We start from the raw sequence: 13,143 nt of genomic DNA, 5'->3' as shown, positions 1-13,143 counted from the left end.
AAATTTTAAAAGCTCATTTACTCAGAGCAGTAAAAAATGCTCATTGTGTATATACCCTATTTCTCCGAAAATAAGACCTAGCCAGACCATCAGCTCTAATGCGTCTTTTGGAGCAAAAATTAATACAAGACCGGGTCTTGTATTATATAAGACCCGGTCTTACAGTAAAATAAGATAGGTAAAATAAGATAAGGTCTTATATTAATTTAAGCTATACACATTATAGCTGATGGTCCGGCTAGGTCTTATTTTCAGGGAAACACGGTATGAATGTGCCCTAGTCTTTAGCTATTTCCAAACAAGAGTAAAGAATTCAATAAAGGCTCAGCAAAAATTTTCTGTAAAAGACCAAATAGCATTTTCGCTTTTTGTGGGCCACAGGATGGTCTCTGTTATAAGTACGGTACCTAACTCAGCAGTTCTAGCGTGAAAGCAGCCACAGACAATAGGTAAATAAGTAGATGCAGCTGTGTCCCATAAAACATTATTTACAAAAAGAGACCAGTCGGCCAACCCCTGGTTTAACCCCAGGATGTGCTGGCGGCGAGCTGGGTATTTTGAGGGATTCCAGTGAAGTAAACGAAATACCCTGTTTTCAATAACTTGACAGTTTTATTGATGTGATGGGACCAAGTACATGATGGAATTAAATGACAATATAAAGCAAAATACACAAGTGTCGGGAAAGCTTGCTATGGAAGGCTGCAATAAAATGAAATTGGTTTTATCCTTAAGACCTCCATAGAGGTCAACAGTTCTACCTGGCTTTTATTGCCACCATTTCTATGAAAATGGACAATATTGAAGATTTTGACTTTTGAACTCATCTGTTGAGTGTTGAACAACTATCATCCCTTTATGATACACCATTAGTGATGTTGAAAATCGCTTCCAACAGATTGACAGAAAAACTTAAGCGGAAGTTAAGAAATTGTCAATGCCAGTTCTTATCACTGTTGCTTCACATATATTTTTTAGATTCAGACTTGAGGATGCTTTTAAATTTTGGTGCAGGATGTTGAGTAGTATATACCTATTAATAAAAATAACACCAGTATTCATTTTCATGCTCATTTCACATATTTGACAAAATTGTCACGTCGGTACGTGTCTATAAGGCATAAAAAAGAAATGTAGCTTGACTCGAGTAAACACAGCATAGATTACATTTTTATTACCTTATGTCCACACGATGCATTGATAGCCTGCCAACTATGATTGCACTGACTATAAAGTAAGTGTGATGCAAGGGCATGTCAGGGGAAAGTGCCTTTGTTCGTTTTTTTAGAGAGTCTAGTACCACATTTAAGGATCACACACTTTATTTTCACTTTATAAATGGTTTCTCTAACTCAGACCTGGTAGGGGTGATAAATAGTTGAGTTTAGCGTATGTTAGGGATTTTACCTGTTTTGGAATTAGAGAAATGGAGCCTCTTTTTTTAGTTTTTTAAGTCGAGGTGGCAGGCTGCAAAGCTCTGCCATATTTTGAGATTAAGTTTTCACATAAAATCTTTCTTTACAGGTTTATATTTCCCCTATATATAAATTATCCTCATTGCTACCTCTCATATAAATCATAGCCATTTCAAGTGACAGTATTGCTAGCTCTGTATAAAATAGCATTTGCAGTGATAAGGCAATGACTTATATAGGTGTTAATTTACTTTCATCTTCTGTTGTCAATGCTATAGAGATAAACTGCCTTTCTGCTGACAAAAGTAGACTAATCAAATTTTCTTGGTAGAACCTAATGTTAGTATATTGACTAAATGCCATTTATGGGCCTCTGTTAAGAGAAACATTCGCTTCGTGGCCTGGTATAGATGGTCACAGTTGTTACTGTTTGAAGGTGGACTTAATTCCTATTTTTGCATCCTGAGCCCATTATGACTAAGATTATGTGTTACCCTAGAGATTGAGGAAACAAATACCAAAATGATTGGGGCAGTTTTTCATGTCTCATTTTGACTCCACATTCTTGCCGTCTTTAGTATGCATATGAAATGGAGTACTGTGTGGTGATGATAAAATATTAGGTTGGTGCAAAAGTAATTTCGGTTTAAACAGTTAAAAATAATTGCAAAAACCACCATTATTTTTGCACCAACCTCATAACTAAAATGAGTCCTTGGAGCATGAGCTGCTAAATTGGATGGTGTGTCTGATCAGAGGTCCTCCAAATAGACAAAGGAGAGTGATTTCTACCACATTCTGAAGGTAATATACCCGTTTTCACCTCCTTTTGAAGTAATTTCTCCTATAAACATCAAGTTTTCTCAGGGGAAGCAGAGGAATGGAAATGTTTCATTGGCACCGTTTCCCCGATGATGGTGGTATATTTTGTGACAGGAACACAGGGTATAGCACCAGGATTCATTCATAAACTGGAAACAAATCTGCTCCTCCCCACCGCCCCCCCCCCAAAAAAAAATCGATTACAATGTGAAATGGAAATGTTGTGACAAGCCTTGGTGCATCATTTTTACAACTGAAATGAACCTTCACAGACATGTGAAAACAGTATCTCCCTCAGTGTTTGGTTACCTGCAGTTTAGGTAATAGCGTTTTGTGGTAAGAGGGAGAAGTGAATCTGATCCTGGCTGTTGGGGGTGGGGTGGGGACCATCCATGAGAGCCTCTCACCACCTCCCTGCTACTTTTCCAAGCCTCCCTCCTTTTTACCTTTTATTCTTTGAAGATCTCCTTCCTTCTGATTTGTCCCTCAGCAGACACAGAGATCACACCCCATTTTTCCCCTCCTCTGAACAACCTACAATTGGCTGCTCACAGTTCTGACCATGGCCCCAAGGCCCTACGTGATCTGCACCCATTTCCATTCTTCCTGTCTGACTACTCTCTCCTTTGCTTCAGCTCTGGCCCCAATGACCTGGCTCATCCTGGAATTTTCCAGACACACTCATCTCTTTTAGGGACTTTATACTAGTTTCTTCATGTGCCTGCCATGTTCTTCCAGCAGGTAATTAGAAAGTGTGGCATCAGCTCCTCTATGAATGTCACCCTCTCAGTCACATCCGGCTTGGGCACTTACCTCCTGCTGCGGTGTCTCCCCCAGGAGTCCTGATTCTTCTCAGCCCTGCTCTATTTTTCCTTTTTCTGCGTAATACAAATCACATTTTAACAGTGTGATTTTTTTTTTTTTTTTAAGGATGCTGTTTCTCTCCCTAGAACATAGTTCCACGAGGGCAAGGGTCTTGGTTTGCTCATGGGTTTCTCCCATTTGCCTCACACAGAATAGAAGCTGTCGTATCTGTTGAATGCAGGGTTAAGGGAATGAACAAGCACTTTCAGGGCAGCAGAGTCTACATCCCAATGACTATCTCAGATCACCGCTGACCTCCCAGGGTTGCAAAAGGAAAATGGGACGAGGCTTATATCGAAAGCATTACTCATCCAGAATGCCACGGAATTTTTGGAAGCAGGATGTTCCCCTTGAGGCAGTAACGTGCTGTCAATGGGAACTGCTTTCCTGTTGTATTTTTTTCGTTTGGGATTGATGTGGAGACATCCAGGCTCAGTACTGAAAGGTAAATACCCTACCACATTCTACGAGGCTGTTGAGAGACTAAGAAAATTGGTGTGAGGGTCATTTGAAAGTCAAAAACCTGTGTATATGATCGGGGGAGTGCTGCTTATGATTTGGCAGCTAGAGGTCAAAACCTAGAGCTAAAGGTGTTTAACCCTGAGTTTTAAGTCTAGTTTTCTATGGAAAGAGGACTGTCCGCAGCAAGCTCGCTTGCAGAAAGTATGAATGAGCATATTTGAGCAGGGGCCTAGGGCTCAGAGATTACTCAGACTAAGATCTGGGCGATCTTTCTATGGATGCTGTTTCATAATCCTGCTTCTGCTGAACACTGGTTGGAGGTCATTCACTAGATAGCATGCAGGGCGGGGACAGCTGTTTGATAGAAAATGGACCGACAGATGTCATAGCAAAGCATATTTTGGGCCAATTCGTGGTGTTCATTAACCAAACAAACCCTTTCCAGTGTCCCGGACGTGTCGACGGATTAGCCCTTTGTTTTCATGGTTTACCTAATGCTAAATTCAGATTTATCTGTGTGTGTCTGGGAGGGCGAGTATGTTAAATGATGGTATTTCCCCTCTGTGCAATATATGTAATAGGGTAATTTTCCCTTCCCCCCACGTATTAAATGGGAACACATGTGAAGTGCCTTGCACTGTAGACCTAGCTAATGAATGGAAGCTTTTATTATTTGGCCAACTTGGAAATCTGAGCCCATATCACAGTACCTAAGGGACCTCAGAGGTGTCTGAACAGTATAAACTACTTGTGGTAGTTTAAAAAAAATAAATAAATAAACCCTCCTAAAACCAGTTTATTTCCACTCTCTAAGTGGTTAAAGAGACCAGTGTTTTAAGTAGACCTGATATACAGCTTTTTATTCGATGTGCCCTGGAACATACTCTGCTATTCCTTGAGCCTCTCCTTTCCCAAAAGGAAGCACCTTGGAAGGGTAGAGATAGAGAGCACAGGTTTTCCTGCCCCTGCTGCCGTCCTTGTTATGATGTCTCTGGCCAGCCATGGACTTTATCACAACATGGCAGCCAGTCCTGATATGACAGTGTCTTTTAGGATGTAGGAATATTAGAGAAATGGAAGATGAGCTGTCTGTCCAAACTCTTTCAAGTGTTCTCCCCTCCCTCCTCACCAGCTGCAGGGTATTGATAATGAAATCCTAAGTTCATTTTAAAATATCAAGATGTATCATCATTCTTCTCTTTTTGACTAGACAGAAATCAGGTTTGCTGGTTGGTATGAATACAGGAAAACTTCAGTCACACTAATTAAGTTGGATTGTTAGTATAAGTGGCTAAAAAGTCTGAATTAAAGATTAAAAGAGAGCTCCCCTTGAAGTCCTCAGCTGGAGTAAGTAACAGAGATCAGTAACAAGGATTTACTTGAAGAGAAATATTTCTTGATTAAATGGAATAAATATGTAACACGGTGTGTGTTTATTTCCATGTGCCTACAAAAGTTTTAATACTTGAAATCTTCTTAATCCTGTTAAATGTACCTCACATGCTCATTTCTTTATTCTTTTATTCTTAGTATTGCAAAGCTGTTTCAATTTAGGCTAATGAGATTACAGGCTAATGAGACTACTATTTTCATGTTTACTTCTTTCCATAACATAGTAGATAATATTTGCAAACTGTAAGAATTAGAGAACCTTTCTACTTATATAATAACTTTTATAATTCCATTTTTCCAAAGAGGGTGCCATGCTGTGGTGAAGACACTTACAGATGATGGCTATCCTAATCAGAGACTAGAACCCCAAACATTTTTATCCATTTTCATTTATTCAGAATGTAAAATATGGTTCGCCTATTTGTCATTCTGCCAGGTTGTACTACGCCAAGAGAACTTTCACTTGTTCTCATTTGAGCTGTACCGGTAATGATGAGAAAATGATTAAAACCATGGGAAACAAATTTAAAATGCTAAATATCATTTCCATTTCAAGTTGGGGGAATGATTAAGTTAAAAATACTTGCAGAGTGAGTTTATGCAGGAAAACATTCACCTTTGTTTTTCTTTTTTTTTTTTTTTACAAAAAGGATTTTAAATTGAAATGTATATTTCGGTCTTAAAAAATAAAGACTTCTTTTCAAAAGTCTCAGCCTTTTATGTGTGTGAGACTGAAGATTTTTTAGAAAAATTTTTTTTCCTGTAGATAGCACTTCATGATTCTGTGTGTAATTCACTTTCAGGGGCTTTGAATTAAAAGTAGCTCATTTTCTATGGTTTGAATTAAAAGTAGCTCATTTTCTAGAGCTTATGGCATAAGCTCTAAGATTTGAATTAGGATATAATGAGCAAAGGAGGAAGGAGAGACACTAACCCAGAAGAAGTGCCCGGTGTGCTACCCTCTCTGCAGGGTGACTAACACATGGTGTGACATCTCATTTTCCCAACACTCCTAGAATGTTGGTGTGATAGATGAAGAAACTGGCGTATGGAGTACTCAAGTGACTTGCCCTGAGTAATAACTAGTCTAACAAAGACTAAAATCAAGGTGTGATTGAAATCGAGGAGTGCCTGAGAGCAAAAGCTCATGTTCTTTCCTTCCTTCTCCCTTCTGCTGCTGAAGAACTCTCTCCCACACCTACTACACAGAAGCCGGGGACAGATGTTTTTCAACATGTCTGCCTGTCCTAATCCCAGACCAACAGACTCAAAATACCCTCGTGGCAGGAGGAGGGGTGGACACAGTATCTTGAAAAAAATGCCAGAAATAGCCCTGCCTTGCCCTTGAAAGCAACATCTGGATACACACCTAAATTACTTTTTTTTTTCCTTTTTTTTTTAAATAGTTATTAAACATTGATTGAAGTAGAAGGGGAGAAATCAGAACAAATGTTTCTCTTTAAAAGTAAAGATAGTCTTTAATTATGTAACAGAAAAGCCTCTGGTTTGGGTTCAAATCTTGGGACCACTGGATTGTTCACATTTCAAAAGCTGTTTTCTTGACATTTATCTTAGAATTTAGTTTCAAAATGACCCATTAATTCTTTTCATTTAAGTCCTCTTGGGGATATAATATCTCAAATGTAATTTGAGAAGGTTAGTGAAGAATAGTTAAATTTGAATTGTCTTTTGAATGAAACACTTAAACTGATTTGACCTGAAAACATAGTGCAAACACCTAATTTCTTTTGTTTGTTTGTTTGACATGGTTTCTTTAAAGCAAAATCTTTATTATTTATTTTCTTAAAATAAGCTCAAATGCTATGAATTCTCATTACTCATTACTAATCTTTTGGAAAACTGGTAGTATAAGCATTATAATTACGTCAGCTCAGGAGTTAAGACATTTTTGTTTTATCATACATCCTTCAACTTTATGCGTAGTTGTGTTTCCACATAATATGGCAGTATGTGTTACTTCAGTATGTAAATTCAGTAATGTAGCTCAGCAGTATCAGTGGAAAGCAAAATAGAAATCATTTTCTTTTTGACAAGTAGCCTAACGAATCAGTTGACTATTGCCAAATTGGTGAAGGTAGAAAGATCATTTTGTGATTTCAAAAATGCATTTATTGACGTTTCTGAGTGTTCTGGTAGTGTTTCACATATTTTCTCACAAAAGATGGCTTTTTAATCAAGCTATCAAAAATACATAATATAGGATTTACCTTTCCTCTGAAGTGCAGTTATTCTGCAGTAGGCTAATTTTGAGACTTCTTTGGTTTTTGTAGGAATGTTAAGGTGTGATATTGATGATACTTATTTTTAAGATTACAAAGACTAATCTAGTAAAGCATAGGGATTTGGGACAATGTGTCTGTATTAAACAGCAACTGTTCTTGCTCTGTGGCTCCTTGTTTTGCACAGAATTTTAAATATAATATTATAATCACAAAATGGACTGTTTTCAAGATTTTCCTTCACTCTGTACTTGAAAGGGGTAAAACACATCCTTAACTGTGCTGCGAATTGTCTCGTGGTATTTTCTTAAACAGCATTAACATCTTGTATGTGCTTCTTTACTAAAATAAATTCTTGGTTCTGGAATAAACGGAAAATGTGGCTTTCTTTGAAGTGGTTGGATATTCTGTTTCTCTTCTCACATCTCCTTCCCTTTTACTTTATAGTTCCGACAACAGCAGCCAGCACACCCGACGCTGTTGACAAGTATCTCGAGACACCTGGAGACGAGAATGAACACGCCCATTTCCAGAAAGCCAAAGAGAGGCTGGAGGCCAAGCATCGCGAGCGAATGTCCCAGGTAAATGTGACTCTTCCGTGCTTCAGCCCTGCAATAAAGGGGAAATCTGGATTTGCCTCTGCCACGGAGTCTCTGCAGGGTCCTGAAGGCAGATGAATGTCCAGGGGTGGGTAGGAGCCTTTAATTTTATCGGATCCTTCAAGACATAACATCTTCATTTTAAATGTTTGTCATAGGGTACTGATTTGGGGTCTTCTTGTATCCTCTTTGAGCATGCCACCTAAGAAAGATCCAGGTATAGCTAGTAGAATAATGGGATTTTGTCAACACAAATGTCTGTGTATAACATTCTCGATGGTTTTGTTTCTCTATGTATATGGAGTACCTATGAACCACCGTGTTGTCCGTTAAAACAATCCCTTAAAATATTCTTTAGTAGAGGAAGAATTTTTTTTATGTTAAATACCTGATTATTATAACTTTGAACTTTTCGTTTCTTACAAAGCTAATTCATAGGACCATAGAAACTTAAAACTAAAGTGAACTATAATTATGGTTTCATGTAGTCCCAGACATGATAGATAATGTAATAAGAGTTTAAAAGAGTGGTTTCCCACTCTAGAACAGAGCAACATAAGTAACACAGAGAAGCTTTTCTGGCTCTTTGGGCAGTGCTTTTGTTACTACATTGTGCTTCAAATCCTATTTTTTTAGGAGATTCTTTGTGAAACAAATTGAAAATAACTTGTGTCCATAACATAGCTAATTTATATATAACATCAACTATAATTTATACAAGCTATGCCTACTGCCGGGTGCTGGATGTTGTGTTAGAGTTAGAGAATACTGAGAATTTTAGCCTTTTCTCAGAGTCTTCATTGATTCATTTGTTCATTCACCATATATGTATCTGGCACTTATTTACAAATCAGATTTCAGGAAAATGAATGAAGGAATGGAGACAGATCTTAGGTTGAAGTCAACCATTCTTTTTTTGGTGTTCGTAATCTGTGGTAAATAGCAGGTGTGACAAGTTTTTGTCATATTTGGCACAAACACTTAAAAGGTCTCATGATAAACATGAAACAAGATTCATGACATAGTCTGCTTTGTATTTTCTAAGATCGTGATAAATCATTAGTAGACTATCGTCAACACGCCTTTTTATTTTTTGTGTTTTCTGATGATTTAACATCTGGTGCCTTACTAACCCCAGGAAGACTGCCCCACCCAAGGTTAGCCAATTCCTAGAGGTGGCAAATAGCTGGCCTGCAAGCCTTCCTCTTATACACAAACCAAATCAATACCCCCATCTACTTTCTTTCATCTGGTTTGTTTACCCCAGACCCCTGCTCACCTGCCCTACACACCCCAAGACAACTAGGGACAGCCCCTATACTTCAGAGCACCTCCCAAGTTTTCCAAGCTAGCCAATCCTAAACCCACTTAACCTGCTTTCCCTGCTTCACTCATTCCTTCCTAAAACCACGATACAGGCTTCTTTCCGCGTTTTCCCTTCACTGTCTCTGCCTCCTCCCCCACCCTGGTGCTTCCAAATGTGCCTTGGGAACTGTGAGCAATAAACTTCTTTTCAGTGGTAGTTTTCTCCTGATGTGTTGGCCTCACTAAACCTGAATACTAATAGAGCCTAAGTTTTAAAATATAGAACCACTAATGTATCTAGAAAGGTACAACACAATTCCTTTTTTTTTTTTTAAGATGACTAATTACAACACTTGGAACTACTTAGGAATAATAACATTAAGGAAAAAAAGAAACATAATCCCAATACTTGTGCAGTTCTAGTCGCTGCCCATGATGAAAACTTAAAAGCGAGTTGAATAAAGGTAGTTGGACTGGAATCGTGAGGTTTCACCTGAAGCCAATTCTTTTGGAAAATGGGATTTTTCTGCAAGTCACACTTATTGCCACTGAGATGGCATCCTTTCAACTTAAACTCTATCTCATGTCTTGTTTCTAAAGCTTTCAAAATCCATATCTGAGATAATGAAGTCCAAAAACAAGAACAATACCAAGAATAAATACTGAATGCTCAACTTGGTATTTCCGGTGCCTTCCCTCCTCCCCCAACTCCCTGCACCCCAACTCCAGTCTTCCTACTTCTCTTCATATCAGCTGCTCCCATCGTCTTACTAGCAGGGTAAACTGCTGTGCTGGTTTGGCCTCTCTACTCAACACACGCTCAGCTCACCTTGGACTTCCCGTTGCTCTCAGCACTGACGTCTGGAAATGCCCTTCCACTTCTCATTGGCAAATCTCACCCATTCCTCCTACCCCATGTAGTCCTCAGAATGGGGCGAGCAGTCAACGCTCTTACTTTTCATTCTATGCTACATAGATATTTGCTCCCCAATTTTATGAGTGATTTTTTTTTTATATATATACACGTATATCTTATCTCTCCAGCTGGATTTTAAACTTTTAGTCCCTATAAGTTTATATAAGTCACCTTACTAACCTTACATTTCTTTCTTGAACTCACTGAAATAGTCATTATTTAAGGGGGAAAAGAAGTACAAATCCTGAATTGTTTTTCCCAGTCTACTTGGTCGTTTTGATCTTAAGTTAGATAACTGATTTCAGATACTCTACTAGTTTCAAATATTGCTCTCTCCTGGAATAGTAACTTAATTTTATTTTAGCACATCTGTTTAACCCATGACTTAGTTCATATAGGTTTTGATGGGTTTTCTTCATCTTTTAGTCATTAGCTATATCTGAGGTAACTTAAGAGATGTTACCCGGGAGCTGTCATAGGAGAGGGAGATGCCTGAGATCAACATTTGTCTTCATGATCTCTGGTACTGAATCCTGGGGACTGTGACTTTGAACTTGCCTGCCCCTTAAATCTCTACGTATTGGTTGTTATTTTTTCTGCATGAATCTGCCAAGTCTTTGAAGACCCACAAAATCTAGACAATAGGATACTTTTGTACATGCAGTGGAAAATTGCTTTATAAGAATAATTTTATATATATGACTACACATATATGTAGTCACAGGAAGAGGGGTACAGGCACAAGGAATAGAGGCAGTGGAAATGTATCGGCTCTATGCGATGTCAGAGGGGTAGTAGATTGGGAGGAAGTTATCACTTTGTGAGGGGTATAGACGTCTAACTATTGCATTGTTTTATACACCTGAAACTAAATAAATTATATGTATGTATGTATGTGGAGCAACCACAAAGTCCAGGACCTGAGAATTTTTTATTTTAATTAAAGTTTATTGGGGTGACAATTGTTAGTGAAGTTATATAGATTTCAGGTGTGCAATTCTGTAATACATCATCTATTAATTAAAAAAAATTCATCCTTTTAATTGATATTCTTTTGCTTTATTTTTTGTTATTTTCTGAGACATACAGAGGATTTGGGTTTTGGGGTGGGGTTTTTCTTGGTATGTGGGGTTTTTTTGTGGCTTCTGATAACTCTAAACTTGTAGATTTCTATCGCTGTATGTTATGAATAGTGCCTAGGAACTATAAGATGCCAAATAGTTTATAAGTACTCTTTTGACTTATGAATTTAGCAGTTTTAATGTATCCTTAAAGTGAAGTTCTTCAAAACGAAAGTTGACCTTTCTCTAAATTTATCATCTTTAAGATAAGCATCAAGATCTTAGGAACAGCCCTTCTTCGTCTCACCAAACAGAAGTAGAAGTTGCTCACTGGCTAGATTTGCCATTTTGTAATGGCCAGTTGGGCCAAAGGGGCAAAAACGTGGTCTTTAGAATCACAAAGATCTTGGTTTATACCCTCCTTCTCTGAAAATTTAAAATTTTATTTTATTTCTACTGAATGCTTATTTTTAATTCTCTGCCCAAGGCTGAAAGTTCAGGTTCTCAATATTCAAAATGAGATGGTAAAAATTTTACTGTAATGTGGGAAATCAGTTTTTCCCATCCCAGTAAAACATTTGACTTCTCTCTCAACCTAATTTTGAGGTTCCTGCCTGAAGAATTCATGGTAGAATGCCACCACTGTGAACGTTCTCAAAGCAAGAAATTTAAATATTTTGATTGCAAGGCTTCTCTCATCCATAAAGCAAAAATAGTCTTCAATAGCTCCCTCCCCACAGGTGCACTTAACTCTTAGAGACACCAGAAAATCTGGGACAGTGTGTTCTTTTCTTCTGTGTTCTGTTCTTGTTCTTAGCGATGGGGCATTTTCCCCAATTTTACTATGAACTTTTTAGGTCATTTTTTTAATATGCTCATCAAGAGTAGTAGAGAATTCCTTCCATCTTGTTTTCTCCATAATTTCATGAAAACAACATGGGGAAGGTTATCTTGTATCTTATACAACAAATTAATGCTAATGAACAGTAAAGCATCTAATTAAAAACCCACATGGTGATTTGATGTTGTGTTCTCCCATAGAACTTCTCTATCGATAGTTATTTATTCCAAGTCTTTTTTTCCATCCTTCCCCCACCCCCAATTTTGAGGGACATCAGAAAAATCAAATCCTTAGGGATAAATACCTATAAATAACAGGCTCTTATAGTACAGAAATCAAGTGGTCTCATGGTTCGGAAGTCCACAAAGTATGCAAGTAAACATCTGTCTACAGACAGGTTTTTTGCTCACTTGATCTTTCTGTTCTTTACTATACCTAGCTCAGGTATAATTTGTGCTTTAAAAACAAAAATCTAAAACAAACAAATAAATAACGCTACTTGACTGCAAGTACACTTGAAAAGGAAAAGGCTGTCGTATGTGGTAAGAATGTTAAATCATTTCCTTTTGACAACATGCACAGCTGCAGACATTTTTCTCTTTGCATTCAGATCAGTGAGTGAACTTGTCTCGGGGAAATCCTGGGTGAACATTCAGAATGAGGGGAGGAAACTTCATTTTCCTACAAAACAGATTAGCCTCGTCATCAAATTAGCGTTACTTACCAAGAATACGTTTTGCTACATTAAGAATATATATAATGTGTACTCTCTTGGAATTCGTAGGGGGATCTAGGGCATTCTTTGCTGTTTGTGATGTGGTTGGCAAGCCAACGCTTCTAATAACGCATCAGGTCCTGAGATCCTGAGGTAGATCTCAGAATTTCTGACTACAGAAGTCTTTTTTCCTAAAGTTTTTTCCTTCCTCTCGTATGTTCTAATTTTTGACACTGTGTTCGTGGAATGTATACACATGCATAAAATGTTATTATATATGTGTTATTGTATATGCTTTTCCCTCTTTTCAAAATACATATTTTTTCAAATATGCTTTTTTTCAAATACGCATTTTGAAATTTTATAACTTGCTTTCACAAAAGACTAAAACCAGTGTGGTCAATTTAATGTTGGAAAGCCTTGATCAGGAAATAGATGGCTTTTATGAATTGTCGACATTTGTACACATCAAATAAAGTGACTTTCAGCAATTTCTCAGGAAAAGAAAAAA

General features: G+C 37.7%; 1 protein-coding gene across 6 annotated transcripts in view; it reads left to right on the top strand.

The window, feature by feature from the left end:
- Nucleotides 1-13,143, top strand: part of APP (amyloid beta precursor protein) — a 245,044-nt gene that overhangs the window by 156,914 nt on the left and 74,987 nt on the right. For all 6 annotated transcript variants that reach the window (XM_033127085.1, XM_033127076.1, XM_033127069.1 and 3 more), the window contains one exon: nt 7,643-7,776. In XM_033127085.1, the coding sequence (XP_032982976.1) occupies nt 7,643-7,776 (134 nt within the window). The remainder of the gene's footprint in view (nt 1-7,642; nt 7,777-13,143) is intronic.

This window comes from Rhinolophus ferrumequinum, chromosome 2 (genome assembly GCF_004115265.2).
Source record: "Rhinolophus ferrumequinum isolate MPI-CBG mRhiFer1 chromosome 2, mRhiFer1_v1.p, whole genome shotgun sequence".
In the NCBI taxonomy this organism is placed as follows: Eukaryota; Metazoa; Chordata; class Mammalia; order Chiroptera; family Rhinolophidae; genus Rhinolophus; species Rhinolophus ferrumequinum.
This window is presented reverse-complemented; position numbering and strand designations above follow the sequence as displayed.